General features: G+C 39.1%; 1 protein-coding gene across 1 annotated transcript; it reads right to left on the minus strand.

The window, feature by feature from the left end:
• Positions 1-1,301: 1,301 nt before the first annotated feature.
• LOC135444163 (ovalbumin-like) lies at positions 1,302-6,832 on the minus strand. Its single transcript, XM_064705410.1, has 7 exons — positions 6,665-6,832; positions 6,076-6,123; positions 4,688-4,816; positions 3,784-3,901; positions 2,878-3,020; positions 2,440-2,595; positions 1,302-1,706 (listed from the first exon to the last, which is right to left on the minus strand). The coding sequence occupies exons 1-7, from the start codon at positions 6,830-6,832 to the stop codon at positions 1,302-1,304; spliced, it is 1,167 nt and encodes a 388-aa protein (XP_064561480.1).
• Between the last annotated feature and the right edge of the window lie 5,608 nt (positions 6,833-12,440).

A 12,440-nucleotide genomic window follows, 5' to 3' on the forward strand; every position in this document is an offset into this window, starting at 1 on the left:
CAATGTAATAATATTTTAAGGGTTAGTCACCCAGAAAATTAAGAAAATTCAGATAATTTCATGATCAGAATTTGTGAGTTTCTTTTATTGTGTTAGGAAAGAAAAAATCATTTATGTGCATCAAAATCAGTAATATATGATTAGAATGAAAACAGGTCATAATATTGTGTCAATGGAACCATACTTGGAGATGCTAGTGGACACATCAGAAAAAAAGACAGAGAAAATTAGGATTCTCATGTATTTCTTGAAAACAAGAGAAGAAGTCTTGAACTACCATAGGAACAAAGAAGCCTACCGACATTCATGGAATAATAATGCTCTTGAGTTCTGAACAACTGAGAACTTTCCAGGAACAAATTGAAGTTTATTTGCTAAGCAAGACCAACAGAGACAGGAATTACTTTAAAAGCTGTGTTTTTTCACAAAACTCCCATGGAGAAATCAGATTCTTTAACATCGCTTTCAGGATTCTTCACAAAAATCAAAATGTTCTCAAATTTGAAGTGACTTCCAATGTTTTAAACAAGAATTCAGATAATTCTTTTGCTTGGCAGTTGAGTCCTGGATCATCCAGGTATCCATGTTTCAGGCTTTGAAGCTATACTCTGTGACAAGACATAACTGCACATAGACAAAGTTAGATCTCCTTGAACATTCTGAAGTGGAAGGGAAACTCTCCATGACTTTGAAAAGCCTCCGGAAGAAATTCAGTATTACATGAGGTACTCATGATGAGAGGACAGCTCTGGTCATAGTGGATATGTGCACCATTTCCCAACAGATAAGTAAAAAAAAAAAAATTACACAGGCACAAATTAATACCCTGCATTGCAGAATCTTGTCCACAAACATGTTCTCCAGACTGGAGATTTCAAAGCCAGTGTTTTGGGAACTGCATGGGTTTGTTAGCAGGATAGTTCCAGGGAATGGGATGAGCATAGCCCATGGCTTTCTACATAATGGAATACCAATGACTTGAAGCCCTATCTGCAATTCCTACCTCAAGTGAAATCATGTGGCCACTTCCTGGTTTTTGAGGGGCTCTATTCTCTGAGGACTTACTCTTTGCTTGGCTCAATCCACAATGAAACCAGTCTGAGAAGGGAAAGGAGCAAACACACTGCTGCTTCCTCACCTACAGGTGTGTCTTTGCTATGGAAGCTTCAGGAAAGGGCACAACGTAGAGTAGCCTTTCCACTTGCAGAAAATATTGAAGAGATAAGATTATACTACAATACTAGAGTAAAGAGGGTCTGTTTCTTAGGGGTAGGCAGGCATTATTTCCAGCCCTTTTCTTTTTAGGGATAACAATATCTACCAAAGAAGAGGATCAGGTTGCTTGGATTGTGTTTGATCAAGAAAAGGAATGGGTGGTCAGCCCTAAACTCTTCAAAATCAGAGGAATATAGAATGTCTTCTGTGTCATCTGCTGAGCCAGTGCCCTCCTCAGTGCCCTCTTCATTGACTTCCAGGTATGCCTCGTGGACGGCCTCAGACACCCTCAGGCTCTCTGCTGCAGAGATGCCAGAGAGGTTGGCAGCTGGACTGAACAGGTCAGTCATACCCAAGGATATCAGGACAGATGTGAGGTTATATTTCTCCTCAATCTTCATGCGTGGAAGGTACACTTTTACTCTCTTCTTTTCCATCACCTCAGAACTGGTCCACTCAGTAAGTTTTTCAAAGCTGATTTTGTTCTCAAGCTGCAAAGAGAGGCAGGGAATGAAACACGTGAGATGCAAATCCAACTTCTTCCTACCATTCATTTCTGTCAAGGCTATCATAAAAGTAAAACCCCAACCAGAATGGTTCCTGAAGCTCATCCTATTAGCATCCTTCTGCTATTTTATTAATTGCCTCTCCAGTACTGCCTGTGTCACTCTCCTTTTATTCAGATTTTTACCAACCTAACACATCCCCCTTTGTCCAAGTAATCTTGTGTCTCATGAGGCACAACCCAACAGTTTCACAGCCTAGCAAATTAGTCAGCTTGTGAAAGACTGCAAAAACAGGACCGTGAAACTTTACCTACGGTTGGTAGCACCTAACAAATGCAAACTCTTCCACATCTGTAATAACTCTATTTCATAATTTAAAAATATTACTGAAATATTAATAATTGTTCATATATTTTAGACTGCATTGATTTTTCTCCTTTCTTGAATACAAATGGGTAACTTTATAGCACTGCCTATATATACATCTTCTTCTGCAGGGCTGCAGCAGCACTACACTGCTTTACCATCATTTTATAAAACCGAGCTCAGGACTCTCCTAAGAGGCTCTGCCTCAGCACATGGCAGATTTTGTGCTCCCCTGCCTGCCCAGCACAGCCATGGGGTGGGTAGCTGGGATGTCAATGAGCAGCAAAAGGTCTGACAGCAGCCAAGCCCCACTGAAGTCATAGCCCTTCTGCTCACCCTGCCAGGGCCATACCTGTGCCAGGCCAGAGATGTCATCAGGCAGCAGCACCAACAGGCTCAGCTCTCCACTGGTGTACGGAAGCTCCAGGACCTTGATTTTATCTTCAGCCACTCTTCCCACTCTGAAGGTGCTGTTCTGATACATCATTTGCACGGGTCTGCTCTCTTGCTGCAAAAACAAAAATGTGAGATGAAGTGATGTGGGAGCAATCTTTTTCTTTGGTCAGACAAATGTACAAGGCCTTTGAAAGGACAGAACTGAATCTTCAACCATGCTGCCTTTAGAAAAGAGCTGTGTCTCCATTTTTGCCTCATTTGCTGGTTTGTTCTGTCAGACACAGGTGTCATAAATCTGACAGCGAGGCCCCGGGTAAATCACCCAGCCCATGAGAACAGAACTCTAAATATAACAAATACACATCTGGCCAGAAAGTGTGTCTGTGCCCCCCACCTCTGTCACATTGAAGGGCACTTCCTCAGTGTGTTCTTCTTGAAACGGGGTCTTCCATTTCCCTTTGAAGAAAATGGCATTCACAAGGACCAGCACAGTCTGAGGATTAACAGAGCTTGGTTCAAGGAAATCCCGGATCTGTCCTTTAAGAAAAAAAGTAGGGCACAGAGTAGTAATTTTCATAGCAATAGTTTTAGAAGTCAATCAATATACTGCTCCTTCACTTGACTTTTCCAAAACTCTGCACATTGAATTAAGTTTCATGAGGATGATTTAATAATACACTGAAAGACTGGCAACTAGGCAGACATTTCTGCAAGAAGACAGGTAGGTTCAAGAGTGCTATAGATTCCCAGGAACATTTCTAACCAGCACTCGGAAAAAAATAAATATTTATATAGAAAAGAAGGAAAGGGAGAGGGAAGAACCAACACAGATTTTCTCAGTATGTTTGTTTCTCACAATTCACTCTAAGTTTTTCCTCCCACCTCAACACAATAAATGCACACAAGCTTCTGGATAATTTATTTCCCATCATCAGTTTAGTATGTATTACTTTCTCCTCTGGAAGCCCACTTACCTATCCAGCACATCCTTGTAAAAATATGCCAATATTCTAGAGAAGCTGGGAGTAACCTTGCATGAGTTAATCTCTCCAGATACAAAAAGAATGCATATAAAATGTGCATATAAAGTCTGCATATCATGGCACCTCTGCCTTTGCCAGATGTATTTAAAACACACTGTCACTGCCACACAGGTGCAATAGAGTCATCCCTTTCCACAGAAAATAGCCAGTAATGGGGACAGGAAGAGGAAATTTCTCCTCTAATGTTTAGTCCTTTCAGAAATTGCTAAAATACAGTTGTCAGAGAGAAGTATATTTCATAGTCTTGTCAGACTTACCATTTGTCTGATTTTTCACCCAGGAATTAATGCGCTGTCTAGTTTGATTTGATGCTGTTTTGAAGTTGACCATTTCTAGACCAGATCTGTACAGCTTTTTCACACATTTTAAGTAAATCTGTAAAGACACCCATTAATTGTAGCCAGTGAACTAGTAATTTTTTAGAAACAATATAAAAGTGAAATAAAATATGGGTAATAAAATTTTTATAGGGATGTCATGGTTAAGGTGTTCTCATTGTTTACTTCCTGAAAGAATTTGCTAAAACTGGACCAGAAAAATTATTTTGTGGCAATGACAATTTTATGACAATTTCAGATCTGACATCTTGACTATGTAACCAGTTAAGAGCATATATTAAAATTATTTAAGAATTTCTGGAAGAAAGCCTGATCCAAACCCCCTGTTTTTAGGTTCATTATAGACTGTTTTGTCATCTTTAAGTTTGCTTCCTTTTTTCAAAGCATTTTCCTTATTTTTAAAGATAAGAAATCCCTTTTATTTAGAATATTTGTATCCTTTGCTGTGGAAATGTGAAAGAAAGATTTTGACACTTTCAAAATTTGGTTTTGAGGTGAGTTTTCAAGTGAAGAAATATGCCAAAGTTAAATTATTTTCTGAGAAAAACTCCAACAACCAGTTAAAATGAAATGCTTTGTGGGAGTAAGTGGGAAGTGAGGTGTTACATTATCAATAATTTTGTTTATTACTCCATTCATTTTTTTAGTAGGGCCATATTTTTGCCGCAAATTGTTTTCCATTTTAGACTGTTGCCAGGGCCATGGCAAAGGGAAAAGCCATGTAAATCCACACCAGTAGGGACTATTGGATAAACTGGTCACCTACTCTGGCCAGTCCACCCGGATTACAGAATTTTACAGGGTTTAGCAAGAGATCACTTACCGGTAGGATCTGACTTGTCTTTTCAGCATAGAGTCTGTTGGCAATGTGCAGTGAATAATTGGCTTCTGGTGCAGTGATATCAGAGAGAATTTCTTTAAACAGTAGGTGGATATTCGCAGACTTGCCACACTAAGTTGTTGGTAAGAAGACAGAGAAGTACAGCTGTTAGGTTATTTTATGAGAAAGAGGATTATTTATAAGGTACAAATAATATGGGAAAACACAGAGTGTTTGAACATTTGCAAATGAACGTGTAATAGAGTCTAAGAGTTCCATGGGAGGGATTTTTAGTATAAGCAGCTAATGATATATAATTAATTCACAGCCTATTATGCCACTCATTCTAGAAGTTAATTATTGAAATTGGTGACTTTTCATAGGTGCAAAGCCTCTAAATCCCAGGCACTCCTTGCATTTTCATGGCATTTTTTTGCAGAAGCTGCAGATAGAAGAAGACAGCTAGATGGCAAGGGAGTCAGGAAGTGTTTTTTCATACAGTGAAAAAATGAATCACCTGTCTCTAGTTCCAGGAATGGTGACACAGGCTAAAATCATGTAAGAAAACTGCACAATGATAAACAGTAGGTAGGACTGTATTTTTTCAGAATAATTGTGCTGAACAGCTCCTTTCTAAATGCTTACTGAGTCCCTAAATGCCCAAGCTTTAGATACTGCCTTTGGTTAAAAAAAAAAAAAAGGTCACATCTTTTTTTAAGTCCCAGCTTGTGTTTCGGATCCCAAGTAAATGGGGACACACCATGCTCCATGGCTTTTGTTATCTTTACAGAGGCAGCAGATTAACATGGACAGAAGCATACAGGTATCAAGGTACTGGGACCCCTCTGGTTCTCTTGGGGTAGCAGTGGGAATTGGAGGCTGGAAAAGCCCCTGTAGCTTTGTAAGAGTGTGGTTACTTTCCATCCTTTGGGGATTCTGGGCTCTTTTCTGCTGTCCCTCTTTGAAGCCTGCCTGCTGTACCCTGGCTCCAGGTTCTGAGACCCTTTCAAGGGCTGCAGCCCAGCAGCACTTGCAGGTGTGAAGTTCATTTTCACCAAAGTGTATCCTGGTGCCCAAACACCCTATCCTGTCCTGTCACTTGCAGTATGTGCAGCCTGTCTTCTTTTTCTAGTGGTGTTTTGGAGGTTGTTTTTGTTCATTTTGGGTGGTTTTTGTTTGTTTGTTTTTGTTGGTGGTTGTTTGCTTGGCGTTTGTTTTGTTGCTGTTGTTCTTCGGTGGTTTGTTGTATTTTTTTTTAACTTACATCTCTTAAATTAAGAGAATTAGCAAAGGTTTGGCAAGGTGTTGAAACCACTGAAATCACAATCAGAACAGTCTATTCTCAGGAAAAGGATGTGAAAGAGAAATCAATGTACCTTAGGCTTCTGTACCTTGGTCTGGATACTTCCAAGTCCTGCAATTTTGTCAAAGTGAAGAACCTGCAATGGAAAGTAAAAATTAGGCATGTGAAGTCAACTGATATTAGTGACAAGTAGGTTTTCACTAACCGAGTCTGATTAGCACAAGGATGAGCTGAGAAATTTCATGTGAGCTTTAAAGCAGGCACCGAACTGAAAATTTGTGATTGTGATCTTCAGCTTAGATTCTGTCTTTTCCAGTTAATGGCATTGTCCATAAATCAGATACGGCCTTACAGCACTGTATTTATAACGATAAATCTTGTTTTCCAAATGTTTCATCTTTTATATGTTTCAAGTTGTCCTTTCCACCTGGAAGGAATCAGGTCTCTGAGATAGTATAAGCTGAAGCAAGAAACCTGCCTTAACCATCCTCCAAAACTGCTTTCTTAATGAAAACCAAAGGTTGTTCTTGGCCTTCCTTGGGGAAATGCAATAACTGAAAAGCTCCAGAGTTTGGAAAGTCATTTTTTTGCTAGGCAGGTTTGGGAGGTATAAATGGATACTCTGCTGCCTCTTTGAATGGGATCAAAGAGAGTTTGTACCCATTTATGTACTTTACCTTCTCCATCTGATACTCAGTGTTATTTCTTGCTCCCAGGTAGACCATGGCCAAGGCTGCAATCATGCTCAAGGGGCAATAAAAGATGTTGTCATTGGGGTGGTGAAGTTTCACCTCTTTGAATACATCAAAACAAAATTCTGCATTTGCTGCACTGATGGAGCCCATTGTGAAATCAGCTTTTCCTAAAGCAAACAGAAATATCACTTTATGGTCACAATACGTAGCGCTTGTTTTAAAGAGCATTGCCAATAGCCCAGAAACTGCCACTTCATTGCTGGTTTTGTGATACTGAACCAGTAAATGATGTGAAGCCTACAAATTCTGTGATCATTAGAAATTTTGTAACTCCTGATCCATTCACATACAAACACGTGTTTGTTTTCTTTCAACAAGATCCTCTCAGCAAGATAGTACCTTGTACTTACTTGCCTTTTAGGAAATAGAAAGTTTCATCCAGCCTTCTATATGATAAATATAACATTAATGAGTTTCTATTTGGCCATCCAGAGGGCTCTGAATGATGTTTGAGGCAATGCAAACATAGTATTTTATTTCTTCTATGGCTGCTCTCAATCTTTAAATCAAATGTAGTCACACATTACACTTTTTGTGTACTTCTCACCGTTGCTTAGTACAGCCAGCCACAAATTTGGAGATTGCTTTTCTGCAGTTTATAGCAATAATACGAGCTGTAAGACAGTTGCTTGGATGCTGGGAAATAAATTTAGGGTTTTCCTGTGGTCCTGTTTCAGACATTTAATCACTGCTAATCCTTTTTAGCATAATCATGCATATATATATGTATATATCTACACATATATAAATATGTATATAAAATATATGGGTTTTGTCAAGGAGTGAGATTGAGAAAAGATAAATACCTTTCTTGCCAATTATTAGAATTATAAAAGGAAAGTTTTTATGTGACAACAGGTTTTAAATGAAAAAGAACTATTTCTACTCAATGTTGTGGTGCACAAGCCACATATTTTATACACTGAAATGTATTTGACAGTCAAATAGTATAAGATATAATGAGAAGGCAAGGCAAAATTACTCTATATGCTGTCTTTTTACATACCTGTCTTATACTTACCTTAAGGTTCTTAAACATAATATAATTTTTTTCCATCTTAAAGAATACAAATTAGAAATTACATTTTCTTGGAGAAATACTTACCCCACAAACTTTAAAGAGGCATGTAATAATCCAGCTTGCCAGCTGCAGCTAAACAGCTCCCTGAGCTCTTGGTGATATATAGAGCATGATTTTGAGACACTCCCACTGTTGCCTTCAAGGAGTCATCTTCAAACACTGCCTTTTGTCACGACTCATTGCACCTTGAAACATTGAACAGGCCTAGGTTAAGCTGGTATTCTATCTGCAGCAAGTCAGCTTTATTTATTACCTTAAAGCTGATTTAAAACTGGATTATTTAAGCTTTTGGTGTAACCTTCTTCTCAGGGTTGAGGCACTCTCAGTGCCAAAAGCACTCTAAACCAGCATTCCCATCAGTCATGAAGGGAAAGGTGGATGCTGGGCCAACTGCTGAAGGTCTGGTAGACATGCAACATCTCACTACAACATCTGTGCAGTGGTACAGAGGGAAGTTCCTCAAGAACAGTGGCTATCTGACCTTGCCAAAGTAATGTAATCCCAAGTAAAGCCAGTGGCAGGATGGTCATTCTATTGAGAGAGGTCTGAAATGGATTTTTTTTCCAAGTTAGAACAAACTCAAAACTTTTTGTTTCATTTTCAAGACTGAAAGGCGTTTTGGTCTGAGAAAATGCAGAAATATATTCCTGAGTGCAGACTGGTGTGGTGCATGGCTTGTACTTGTTAAAAGCAGAGCCACATCCATTTCTCTGCCTAGGTGAGCCTACAGTATTTTACCTGAGGCCACACTATGAGGGTCTACAGCATAGGTGTGCAGGAAGAGGGGAGAAAGGCTCTGAGGAGAAAGCACATTTGCATTTGCATTTTGCTAAAACTTCATTTTGATGAAAACATTTAGAGCAACAATGATGAGATGACTTAAGAGCCTGAAGATGGGCATGGAAGAGGAAAAGATTTGAGGAATGGTCAGAAATTACATATTTCCTGGGTTGTAAGCCTGACCCCAGAGTATTCAGGTATTCAGAAATTTATTTAAACCAGCCAGTCATATTTAAAGAATGACTAAGAGTCAGCTTTTCATTTTCATTCTGTGCAGGTCATGGCAGCAAGGCCCATGGTGCTTGCACAGGCCATTCCCATAGATCTTCCATACCTTGTAACTATGGCAGGTGAATAAACTACAGAATCTGTCAGCAGGAACATTCATGGTCTATTAGACAACCATAATGCACAATATAAAATATAATTCAATTGTAACAAGCTATTACTCTTTATTATATAATAGGCTTGATGAGCAGTAAAGAAACAAATTTGGCATCTGCAAGGGCCATAGGGTTGGATAATAGGAATCCAAATTTGTATGTGTTAAGTCACAAAGCATACAGCAGTAAGTGCACCCTCTGTAAAAAGGAAAGGGAGCTGCTCTCCCCTTAACAGTGTTCTTTGCCTTGCTGAAATGCAGGGATGTATGTGCAGAGCCTGATAATTGGAGTGGTTTTCAGTTTCCCCATTCAGAATGAAGATATTATAGCAGCAATGAGGATGGGAAAATCTAAAGATAAGAAGGAGCTTTCCTCTGCTGCTGGCATAAACAAGGAAACCAAGGAGCTGGGAAAGCAGCTCTTTCCAACATTTCTATGCTCTTATTTTCACATGTAATTTCTTCTAGTTGTTCAGGAAGTACTAAACAGTGTTTGAGGGTAATGTTTGCTTGTGCTTTCGGATGACCTCTCTGTCTGTATGACACATACTGGGTGCACTGTACTGTGCCTGAGTCCCTCTGACTGAGACCATAAGGAACCAGGACTTCCGACTACAAAACCTACTACCAGTTATATTTTGAGGAAAATAAAATTAGTCTTCTTCATGGTGACAGGGGAGGAGTGGGGAAGGTGAGGGAGAAGGTAGAATGTGACTCAAAGGTGCCCTCTTGGGCTTTTTCAGTGACAATCCAAAAATCTTCCTTTGCCCTTCTTGCCTATCTATTGCAAAGCTTTTGAAGATATAATAAAAAATTATATTATACATAGGTACTAAGAAACTGTTTAAAGGAAAGCACAGTTTCAGAGAAAACTGAGGAGAACTGCAGCCATCAGAGAGAATAAAGTTCAGTGGAAATGTGAATATGTAAGGAGTTACTCAGTAATCAGACTGTGGGAAGCCACAGATCTTTCTGTTGTGGGACAAATGTGTGTTGCGTTTCCATGGATCCTCATGGAAATACTATTCGACATCTTTTGCTTTGCTTTTTGCCAGTCTACACTTTTGCAGGCTGTCATGTGTGCTGGTGTGGTTCAACATTTGGCATAGAGCATGTCCTCCCTGGGGAGGAGGCAGTGGAATGCCCTTCAGGGCTATGTCTGCTCCAGGCACCATTTGGAGTTTCCTGCTTTTCTCTGCTCTGTGAGCTCTATTGCTTGGCATCGAACTTTTACACACTACAGTTTCCCACAGGAGAAGCATTTGCTGCCAGAGTGGAGGGTTTACCTTCTATTTTAAGTAAACATCCATTATTTTGTGGGAGCACTGCCCTTCGCAGTAGGAGGTGGTGCCACTACTAGCAGCAGGAAGCTACTTTCCAGCTTCTGGTGTTTTTTCACCACATATTTTTTCATGTCTTGTAGATTAAAATGGCAATAAGGAAAAAAGATTGCATAAGGAGAAGAGAATGGATTTTTAAATTATAATTTATACTGTATTTTGTTGCAGGCTCTGAATTACCTAGATATCCCTGAAGCAAGTTTTGGGGGTTTTTTTATTATTACAATATGAAGTTACTTCTGCTATAGTAAACTAAGTGTTTCAGCCACACCTTCTCCTTTGGTCACACACAAAATTCCTGTTGTAAGACTTGTGCTCTTTGGGATAATATGTTAAAGCACTTGCCTTTATCACTTTAATGCTTTTTCTTTTACATTTTATCTCAAAATTGATAGGCCTGATTGTGCAAGCTAATGCATTTTAATACTGTTCATTTCCCTTTTTTTCTTTTAACCTAAGTAATTTTAATTTGAGACAAACCAGATATACACAGAATTCCAATGGCAGATGTTGAAAAACACATATAGCTGTTTTTTGAATACTTTATTTATCAAAGAACTAACAGCCTGTGTTTTGTGTTCTCTTACCAGCTAATTGGTATGAAAACTGTGTCTCTACAGGTAATTTTACTATTTCAGGCTGTATTTCATACTGCAATTGCAGCCACATGAGGTATCTCCACACTATAATGGGTCTGCTTTATTCAGCAGTTCAATTTGTGTTGAGTACTGTAATTTACTGTAATTTTTCCTGCATATCTCAGCATTTGGAAGAGCCCTTTGAATCATCAGTTCTACAATGGTACCAATATGCTCCCAGTGTTTACCTTCTTCCCATCAGTGAGTAACGGGGGAAGGAGAAGTGAGTCATCAAAGGCTGGAATATTTTTCCCATAAAAGCAAATATTCTTCATGTATCTGTGGATTTTGGACATTACCTTCTGCCAGACTAGGCAGGCTGCTCCCTTCTTGTGATCCTGTGCTATTCCTTCCCACCACCAACTCCACAACATCCAGGAGGTGGTTTAGGGAAGTAGATCATAAGCAAGAAAATTAGCTTTAGCAGAAATTTTCATCTTGATTTGCTTCCCAGAGAACTGCTCACCCACAAGTCAGGCAACTAATAGTGGTCATGTAAAAGAGGGAGAAGGTTCAGAGTTTATGTACCCTAATGTTGAATTGTCCAGTGCCTAAAACTCGGCATAGGGAATATTTAAAAGTGGGAGGTAGACTTCAGTGTTATTTACATAATTTACATTTTTGGAAAGGATTACCATTATTTTTACTTACTATATTAGACTCTTCCTCTGTTTACTTAATACTGCAGACTACAACATTTACTATTGCATTTGCAGTGGGTTTATCATGATAAATGGTAGTAATAATAATAAATAATAAACAATAAACACAGACTATGCATTTAAAAACCATCACTACAGGTTTTAATTTTTTTTATGTTAATGATTAACAAAATAGCTGGAACAAGAAACTCATGCTACCTGAGGCCCAAACAGATCTGGCTCTTAAAAGTGAGAATGGCTGATCACTACTCAAAGTTTAATGTGGGAATTAAGTGTCTAATTTCTGCATCACAGAGCAGGCCTTGTCAGAAAATTGTTCCATTCTTCTGAAAGCCTGGTTTTGTTACATGGGAGGTTATGAGGAAGTTGGAAAACTTGGTCACATATACAGGGTTTTTCACCAAAAAATTAGTCTGCCCTTCTTGAAAGCAAGCAAAATTACACCAGAAAATCCTCTGTCTTCTCTGCTCTCTCAGAATAAACCCTAAGAGCTCCAATTTGAAACACTGCCTCCAGTCAGTATTTAATAGGAGGCCTCTGGGGAACATCGTGATGCTCCCCTATAAAGTGGTGTTTTCCTTGAGACCTTAGGTAGGTAAGGCTAAAAGAGACCAAGTGCCTGAGGTTATGCTTTTAATGCAGATCCCTATCCTCCTGTCTACTTCATGTGAGAGAAGGCATCACTTATCTTCAGGGCACTAAACTCATGGGTTTGCTGGATCCCTCCTGCATTAGGAAAAGCTCAAAGTAAAATTTTCTTCGCAAATACCTCATCATGTATTTTAAGGTAGATGTCATTTTCATGAGGCCTCCTA

This window comes from Zonotrichia leucophrys, chromosome 2 (assembly GCF_028769735.1).
Source record: "Zonotrichia leucophrys gambelii isolate GWCS_2022_RI chromosome 2, RI_Zleu_2.0, whole genome shotgun sequence".
Lineage (NCBI taxonomy): Eukaryota > Metazoa > Chordata > Aves > Passeriformes > Passerellidae > Zonotrichia > Zonotrichia leucophrys.